At 37.7% G+C, this 10216-nt stretch overlaps 1 protein-coding gene across 1 annotated transcript in view; it reads left to right on the top strand.

Annotated features, from left to right (window-relative positions):
- The first annotated feature begins 5011 nt into the window (after nucleotides 1-5011).
- The window catches only part of LOC125483491 (solute carrier family 35 member F5-like), a 77206-nt gene continuing 72001 nt past the window's right edge, over nucleotides 5012-10216 (top strand). The window contains exons 1-3 of the mRNA XM_048598818.1: nucleotides 5012-5114; nucleotides 7499-7597; nucleotides 9635-9773. Coding sequence (XP_048454775.1) covers nucleotides 9642-9773 — 132 coding nt within the window. The 5' untranslated portion in view covers nucleotides 5012-5114; nucleotides 7499-7597; nucleotides 9635-9641. The remainder of the gene's footprint in view (nucleotides 5115-7498; nucleotides 7598-9634; nucleotides 9774-10216) is intronic.

Here is a 10216-nt window from a genome sequence, read left to right as displayed (position 1 = left end):
TTGGTCCGCTGTGTTCATCCAGCTCTACACCTTGTTATCTCAGATTCTCCAGCATCTGCAGTTCCTACTGTCTCAGAACAATTAAGTTTTGTCTTTTAGTTGAGCGACTTCTGGATAGAAGTAGTGAAGGGACACCTAATTTTAAAACTTTGTACAGTATAAGTTAATCAAATATTGATTTTGCTCTGTTACACTATTCTTATGTTAATACAAATTACACAAGGGAAGCAAACATGTTATTCACCTGACGCTGAATATGACCTTGCTTGGACCTTTTCAAGTAATGCTGGATTTTTCAATCCTCATTGCAGAAATCTGATCGTAATCTTGGTTGCATCATGAAAGCATTAAATTGCAATAAGTAATACAGTCAAAATGTAACATGCATGGTTGTGTTGTATTATTATTTCAACTTATTGCTTAACAATATAGTATGAGGTTGAAATAGGTTAGTTTATATTGGAATTCTCAATGCAGGAATTATCAACAAAACAACTTGTTTTTACATAAAATTTATAACATATTCAAGTGCCTTTTTTGTTTAGAAGGTGAAAATTGATGTCACTTAAAGCAGGTGTGAAAATAGTTACTTCCAGGAAAATTTCCAATGGAGAGAAAAAAGTTAGCAAGGGGTAGAGGTTTAGGAAGAGAGTTCCTCATGGTAGAATAGTAAGCATTTTATGAATTGAGAATTCTCATTATATTGAGCTATTACAGAAGTATATTACAACTTCCAAGTCAAAAGTTTTGAGTGGTCTAGATTGATAAATGGTATGATCCACATTTTCAGGATTTATTGACTTTGACAGTAAAATTGCCATTGAGGAGCACTACAAAGTTCAATATCAATTACCCATATTCTCACGTTAGATTTAATTCTGAGTTACTTTTAACATCTATTCCCTGTTTTATGTAAGTGATTATGAAAACCATTTCATACATACCAAAGTCCCACAAAAGCACAATTCATAATTTTGCTATTTTTTTTCTTTCACTATTGTTTAAGGTATTAAAGTCGACTAGGACATTAGGAGAGCTCTTTTTTTTAAATTAGTATCAGGGATTCATGTGCACTTATCTCAGTCAAGGGAGAGGCTGTTTTAATGTTTCATCCAAATGACAACATCTTTGACAATGCAGTATTAAAATGTGAGCTTGGATTATGTGGTCAGATCTTTGAGGCTTCAAGTTGCTTCCTTGGCCAAAAAGAATGGAAGCCAACAAAAACAGAAATTGTTGGAAAAACTCAGCAAGTCTGGCAGCATTTGTGGAGAGAAAGCAAAAATAACATTTCAGATCCAGTGGCCCTCCTTCAGAAGAATTTCTGTTTTTGTTTCTGATTTTCACCATTAGTGGTTCTTTGTTTTTGTTAAGCATGGAAGCCACCATAGTTCATTTTTAAACATCTAACTGATATCTAATTATCAGTTAACTGATAATTAGATTATCTAAATGATAAAGTACAGATTTTATCATTAATTTCTTTATTCTGTTTGAGAGTTCAAAATAACAGTAGATTCATTGACATTTCCAGCACAGAAGGAAGCCATTTGGCTCATAGCATCTGTGCTGGTCAACAACCATCTGACTACACAGATCCCTCTTTCCAATTTTTTTTGCCCATAGTCCTGGAGACTACATCAATGCTAGTCAATATCTGAATACTGCTTAAATGTTACAAGAGTTTATGAGTCAGCCACCCTTTCAGGCAGTGAGATCCAGATGCCCAGCACCCTCCAAGTGAAAAAGAAATTCTATTCAGTACTCCACTAAGACTTCTGTCTGTTACCTTAAAGATGTGCACTGGATAATGACCCATCTCCAAATGGAAATAGTGATTTCCTATCCACTCTATGCCCGTTGAAATCGTATACATTTGTATCAGAATGTTGAAACAAATTACCCATTGGATGTTGAAACATATTAACAATCAACTGTTTGGTAGTACAGAACTTAACATTGCTAAAAAGATACGTGAAATCAAAGCTGTTTTGCTGTACTCATCAGAATTAGAACAGAGGAAACCAAACTCCAAAAGGGAATATCAATTTACGTAGCTTGAGCAAGAGGGCACTATTGGTGGGACTATGGTTGGCTTGGATATGTAGCAGGAGCTGTTAACTGTCAATCTGACCAGGCAGGTAGATTCTAGTCAGGGTGCTGCCGTGGGGAATGCATGGCAGTCTTCATAACCTTATCTTCAATGAAAATAGTATAATTTTTGGATAATTTTTTTCCCCCACCAAGAACACTCTGTCTGTGTCCTATTTGCGCAAAGATTAACAATAAGTGATTTGTTTTAGATCATATTTTCTGTAATCACCATTTTTAGAAATGGCTTGATTTATTTACAATCTGTATTATTTTCTTATAACTTCAGCATGTTCAAAAGTTGGAAGACATGCATTATCAGAAATCCTAAAGTCTGGTAATGTTTCAAAACTTCAAAATTTACAAGATGAGCTGTAACCGTTTTAATCGCTGTAACATGCAATGAAGAAGTCTACATGGCAAATGACGTACTTTATATTATTAGTTATAGAATCACAGAGCTGTACAGCATCAAACAGACCCTTCGGTCCAGATCGGCCATGCTGACCAGATATCCTAAATTAATCCAGTCACATTTGCCAGCATTTGGCTCATATCCCACTAAGCCCTTCCTATTTGTGTACCTGTCCAAATGCCTCTTACATGTTGTAATTGTACCTGTTGCCACTACTTCGTCTGGCAGCTCATTTCATACATGCACCACATTCTGCGTGAAAAGTTCCCCCTAGGCCTGTTTTCTATCTTTCCCCACTTAAACTTATGCCTTCTAGTTTTGGACTCCCCTACCCTGGGAAAAGGATCTTGTCTGTTTACCCTATCTAGGCCCCTCATGATTTTATAAACCTCTATAACATCACCCCTCAGTTTCCAATGCTCCAGTCTATTCAGCCTCTCCTTATAGCTCAAACCCTCCAGCCCAGGCAACATCCTTGTAAATCTTTTCTGCACCCTTTCAAGTTTAACAACATCTTTCCTTTGGCAGGGAGACCAGAATTGAACATAGTATTCCAAAAGTAGCCTAACTAATGTCTTGTAATACTGCAACATGACATCTCAACTCCTGTACTCAATGCATTGACTAATCAAGCCAATTGTACCAAATGCTTTCTTCTCTAGTCTAGGTTAGTGAACCTACCCTAGATGGGTTCTTGCAACTACTTAAGTTGGGAGAATCAGGCAGCCAAAATTACCTCTCAGGTCACTTCTCAATAAGCTTAAAAAGAAGCACAATTGCATGAGGAGAAGGAACGACCATTTTTTTCAAATCATCCCTCTTTTATTCCCATGAGCAATTGCAATCACTGTTATGTTTAGATAGGTTTTTGATCAGTAGGGCAATCAAGGGTTATGGATAAAATTGTAGGAAAGTGGAAATGAGAACTGTTGGATCAGCTGTGATCCTACTAAATGGTGGGGCAGGCCCAAGGGACCAGATGGCTTACTCCACTTACTATTTCTTATGATCTTATAATGCTAATTGTCAAAGAATGGATTAAGTTTCTCACCTAACAATGAGGAAATATCTGTTTCTTTAATCTCCGTAAAGCTAACACTCTTTTGTGAAACAGAATGTGCATCGAGGTGGCTTAAAGTAATGTATGTTTCTGATTATAACCTGCTGAAGGAATATGTGATGCAAACAGTAATCCTATCTGATTGTTGTAATTTTAGCTTGTTAGCACCAGGTTTAAAATAGTTTACCTTCTGTTCCTTTATCCTTGTATATCTTGGTTATTTCTTACCATCTATGGTGAGGATATTTCCCTTGATCTTCTGTGTAAGTTGTTTGTTCTGCATATTGATTATTATTCACTTTAGCAAGTGACCGGTACTTTAGCCAGTGAGCTGTACCTCACCCTGAATAAGGTAGTGTTGGGTAACCAGTTAATATTTCATCATTTTTACAATACCTGATGATAAAGGTGTATTGTCCACTTAAATTACTAGATTATTTGCTACTCCAGCTGCAAGTTGGAATATGGTTCTTGACGTACACGTTTTTTTGTGTGTTGTGTTCACCGTATTTTTCTAATTCATGAATTTACTATTTCATTTGTATTTTTGCTGAAATGGAGTAACTTCACCTTATTCTACTTCCCTATAAGATCTGTGAATTATTGTAATGGCACTACATCGGATAAAGCAAAATGCTCCTTGCATGTGCAAAAGTGCTTCTTACTCATGAAATGGAGAAACTGAACTGAATATTTCTCCTTTTGAGTCAGATTAAATTCTCTCTGAACAGGTTCAGTACAGTTGGATGTAAAAACAAGTCCCAACAACATGTTTCAGTTCCAATCTTCAAAGAGTAGCCCCTTAGTACTGCCATTTGGCATGTGTCCATTTTTCACATCCTGTTGTCCCTCTGAGTGAAGTTTCAAGTTAGGTCTAAAGTCAGACCAACTTTGTGCTGTTTGCCCATTTCCACTAAGAACTGCATTGCAATTGCTCATGTTCAATTTACCCAAGGCCCTCCTTGCCAGTGAACAAATAAAAATTGTATCTCAGTCTGTGTTAGATTTCGACCGTTTTACATTCACTCATGGATCGTGGGCATCACTGATTCAGCCAGCATTTATTGGCGATCCCAAGTTGCCCTTGAGAAAGTAGTGGTGAGGTGTGTTCTTGAACCACTGCAGTCCACGTGCTGTTAGTAGATATGCACAAGATCTATTCACAGACCCATATAGGCCTAGTTCTAGGAAATCTTGCCCGATGCAGATGCTGTTCAAATTTTTGGGTAAATAAATCAAAAAACAAGTTTTAGGTGTATATAATAGCTTGAGTTATTGCTTTCAGATCCTGGAGTCTAATCCTATTCTTACATTTCAGATGCCATAATCTACTTCAGCTGTTTTGTAATCCCAGGGTAATAATTTACAATCACTGCATAATTCTCATTTGGAGTTAGCATTTCTGCAATATTATTAACAGTCTTGGTTTGAAATACCTGATACAGGTAAAACGCAAGTAAAGTTTGACATGGAGAAGAAAAGTGACTGAAGGAATAAGATAAATTCAGTTGAACCTTTGAAGCTGGCTGTATGAAAAAAGTACTTGAGGTACATCTAAATGAATTTTTTTTTCCCTGTTTGAAGAAATCATATTCACACAGCTGTATCAAAATCTTTCTACCTTGACCTTTCCCCATAACCCTTCAAATATTCTCGTTTAGAGTTATTTTGACTATTTTTCTGTTGACATTTGTTTAATTGTACTCCAGTACTGAAATGAAAGGCAATTAAGATGTCAAATTGAAATCTCCTCTGATTCTGAAGACTGAAATAGAAGCAGACCTAAATTTACAACTTGAATCATTTTAGCATTAAATTGAAATAAATATGGGTACATATAGACCAAGAGATATATGTGTCCACTGAATAGGGATCTATCTTACTCATTAGGTATGAGAACCTCTGCTAACACAGGGTAATGCCTTTGAGTACAAGTACAGAAGGCTGCTTCAGAAGTGCTTAAAGAGATACAGGTTGGAATATCTGTTTTGGTATGAAATGGGCCATTCTGCTTTGATTTTGAACCTTTTCATGAAGAATATAAGAATGTAGAATCAGGGTAGGCCATTTAGCCCCTTGAGCCTGTTCCAACATTTGACTAGGTTATGGCTGATCATTTACTTCCATGCAATTTTCCCACACTATGTTTGATATAATTGATACCTAGAGACCTACTGATCTCTCTCTTGAATAAACTCAATGACTAAATTTTAACAGCCCTCTGTGGCAGAGAATTCCAAAGATGCACTACCCTCTGAGTGAATAAAATCCTCTGCATCTCAATTCTAAATGGTTGCCCTTTGTTTTGACATAATTTCCTTTGGTTCTGGGTGGTCTCCCTCCCATACGCAAATCCCCTTGATTCAAATATCTAGTCTGTGATTCACTTCTCATTTAACAGCAAAACATTGAACAAAGATTACGATGTAGGGGAGGTGATAGCTTAGTGATATTATTGCTGGACTGTTAATCCAGAGAACCAGACAATGTTCTGGTGTTCTGGGGACCCTGGTTCAAATCCTGCCACAGCAGATGGTGGAATTTGAATTCAATAAATACCTGGAATTAATCTAATGATGACCACGAATCCATTGCCGATTGTCAGGAAAAATCCATCTGGTTCACTGGTGTCCTTTAGGGAAGGAAACTGCCATCCTTACCTAGTCTGACCTACATGTGACTCCAGACCCACAGCAATTGGCTGACTGTTAACTGCCTCTGGGCAATGAGGGATGGGCAATAAATCCCTAGTCAGCGACACCCTCGTCCCGTGAATGAATAAAGAAAAAACACAATTTCAATCCTATTTACGTTAAACCATATTTGTTCAATTTATAACCAAAAAAATAAGCACGGATGTTGGAAATCAGAATCAAAAACAAAATTGCTGGAAAAACTTGGCAGGTTTGGCAGTATCTGTGGAGAGAAAGCAGAGTTAACATTTTGGGCCCAGCGACCCTTCTTCAGAATGGAAAAGAACGATCACTGGACTCAAAGGTTCTAAGGAAGGGACACGGGACCTGAAACATTAACTCTGCTTTTTCTCCACAGATGCCGCCAGATCTGCTGAGTTTTTCCAGCAATGTCTGTTTTTGTTTTATGTAATTCATTCTGAGACCTTATTTTATTGTAGATATTTTGATTGTGGAGATACTTTTGTTCAATTTTGATGCACACTGTTGAGCTAGCTATTTAGATACATTCTCCTTCCTCACTCCTGCCCCACTTACCAACATCACCCATTATAAATTTGTGGAAACTTATTTGTTCATGACATCTAATGTATTTTTCAGATATTTCATCTTCGCAGAGTGAGATTTAGAGGGCACTAAAATAGTCATACAAATGATTATTTTTCAGACATTTTGTTGATTTTTATGAGTTTGTTTTTGATTGTGGATTTGTAGCTTTAACTGATAAATGCTTTTTGATTGTTTTGATTTAGTCAGTGCCCATTTGATCAACTGATCACAGTTAATTTTAAAGACAGCTGTTATCTGAACTCATGAAAGTGTGACAGATACTTCAAAGATAGGAGACTTCAGGGATGTGTCCTAGCTACAAGATACAAATTTTAGAAATTTTACAGGTTTGCAATAAGTTTATTCTGTTGCATAAATTTAAAATACTCCAGCTATATATAATGTTTTAAAATGCTTATATAAGTGTGTACTTCTTACCCCAAAAAGCTTATTTTCTCTTCTGATTTTTGGTCATAACTGTGTGTCAATATATCTTGTCGTCAACAATTCCATTCAGATTTGCTATGTCAAGTGCAGTTACCATGATCGTGTTCTTTTGTCAAGAACACATACCTTCAATTTTCTCAACTTTTTGGCTGAGCTGTGGCCACCTTGTCTTTTTTTATTTCTAGGTAAGTTATTTTTGTACAATTAACTATTTTTGAAATATTTATACCTTTCTGTTTAAAGCATTGCCTACATCCCTGCTCACTGACCACCTGGAGATAGCAAGAACTGCAGATGCTGGAGTCAGAGTCGATGCAGTGTGGAGCTGGAGGAACACAGCAGGTCAGGCCTTCCCCACCTATCTGCTCCACCCTTCCCACTGACCAATCCCCACTACCCTTACCTGCATCCACCTATCGGCATCCCACCTACCTCCCCCCACAGCCCCACAGCCCCACAGCCCCACAGCCCCACTCCTCTTCTCTCTATTTATTTCCCAGCTCCCTTCCCTCTCCCCAGTCCTGATGAAGGGTCCAGGCCCGAAACATCAACTCTCTTGCTCCTCTGATGCTGCCTCATCTTCTGTGATCCTCCAGCTCCACACTGTATTGACACAGACCACCTGCACTGGACTAATTTGCTGACTTTCACCTACAGTTTTGAACCCTCTAGTGGCAGAACCCCTCCTTGTAGTTGTGATAATAAGAACTTTTTCTACTACGCCAGTTGATTCATTATGGCCAATAACAAATTAGATGTAAAATATCCTTTAGAACATGCTGAAGTTATGAGTAAACCCTATAGGTTGTAATTACCACATGCCATTTCTAAAGTTGGAAGCATGACCTAACACTAAACACTGATTGTTAATATTTGTGCATGCTGGGAAGCTTTATTTACTCACACATAGCACCCTGTTCTTTGTAGACAAGAGGAATTTGTCCATACATTTTCATTTGACGATAAGATTATGGGAAGTACTAATTCTGCTGCATTCACCATGGCAACATCCTGACCAAAGCCTGCCTACCTCATCTGAGTTAAACCAGCTAATTAAGATGACAGTCAATAGCTCTTGCTGCTTCTCTATGCTAAACAAGGTCCAACTGTTAACACCTTCTGCTTGTGGTAGAAAAGTTGATATTTCCTTTCTAATTTGGGATTCTTGAATGTTAGTCCAAAAGTGCCAAAGAAAAGCTTTGATTTTTGTCTCTTTCTGGTAGTACTTCATAAATGTGCACACATCAATAGGCTGATAACCAAATCAATATTCAATGGGAAATCTGAATCTAACATGACCTTTGTGTCCTCCTTGGTTCCAGGATCCGAAAGATTTAATTTGCAAATGAAACTCTTAACTTTATTTTATAAAGTAGTTCTGGATCACATTAAGTTCTTTTATCAACAGCAGCCTTTTATCATCCAATGCAATAACAGATTTACCCATTTTACTATGAGCGGGCCCAACATCATCTCATGAAAGTCAGACTTGGTTAAATTTAGAATTGTAGAACTGTTTCAGAGTCCACCGTTTAAGCATTGAATCATACTTGATCACATTATGATCACTATTTGATAGTTAATTGCTTGGTAGTACAGAACCTAAAATTGCAAAACACGCTAGGAACAACTACAGAGGTGAGAGAGAACTTAATACATGGCACAGGTCCTGATTATTGGAAAAGGCTAGGAATCCAGCCGTGAGTAACTTACCACCTGTCTCCCAGGCCACTATGTATTGACAAGTCAGGAGTGCGTGATGAAATACTCCTCACTTGCCTGAGTGAGTGCAGCTCCAACACAGTCAGGAAGCCTAACGCCATCCAGGATGAAGCAACCTCCTTGACAGCATCAGACCCACAATTATTCATTCCCTCCACTAGCAATGTACAGTCGCAACAGTGTGTACCATCTTCAAGATGCAGATATTCACCAATGCTCCTTATGCTGTGCTTTCTAAGCACATAACTATTGCTACCCAGAAAAGCAGTAGATGCATGGGACAAATCATCATTACTTGAAAACCTATTACCTTTCCATCACTTGTTGCTGGATCAAGAATCCTGGAACTCCATTGCTAATGGAATTATGGCTGTAGCTACATCAAATGGCCTGCAACAGTTCAAGAAGGCAACTCACCACTCCCTTCTTGAGGGCAATAAGGGATGGACAATAAATGTTTGCTCAGTGAGTGATGTTTACAACCCTTGAATGAATTAAACATTAAAATAGATCACAGCAGAGAGAAAGAGAGGGACTGGTTGAAGACAAAATTCTACAGAAGAGGAGCGAAAAGAAGTGAAATTAGGGAGTTCAATAAATGTCAGAAGAATTAAATATTCGCTGTTTATATCTGGTAATATAACTTGTTTTCTATAGATTACAAATGGTGTGGTTGTTTATCATGAATCGAATGAGCTCACAGAGCAGTTCGCCCCAGAGACGACGTATGATCCTTGGAATTATTGTTCTGTTGGCTGTCGATATTATCTGGGTTGTATCTTCCGAACTTACCTCGGTGAGTATTGCTGCCATAGCATATTGTCTTCTGTGAAGCTTTGTTTTCTTAATTTCATTATTTTATAGCAGGCTTGTTGTAAAAGATACATGGACACATGTCGAACCAAGCAAACTGTAAAGTTCTTTAAAACACCCATTTCACAATATCGAAATTTTATTGACTATCATTTGTTGAATCTTTTGTATTTTACTACCACCATTAATTTTCATTACCATGCTTCTATGGAATGAATGATTTATTAAGGCACACGTTTCCTGTACTCATAGAGTCATAGAGATATAGAGCATGGAAACAGACCCTTCAGTCCAATTCGTCCATGTTGATCAGATATCCTATATAAATCTGAGACAACAAGGTGCAGGGCTGGATGAACACATCAGGCCAAGCAGCATCATAGGAGCAGAGAGGCTGACGTTTCGGGCCGAGACCCTTCATCAGAT

The sequence above is a fragment of the Rhincodon typus genome, chromosome 7, assembly GCF_021869965.1.
Source record: "Rhincodon typus isolate 14 chromosome 7, sRhiTyp1.1, whole genome shotgun sequence".
In the NCBI taxonomy this organism is placed as follows: domain Eukaryota; kingdom Metazoa; phylum Chordata; class Chondrichthyes; order Orectolobiformes; family Rhincodontidae; genus Rhincodon; species Rhincodon typus.
Note: the sequence above shows the minus strand (reverse complement) of the source record. Positions and strands in the feature narration are given on the sequence as shown.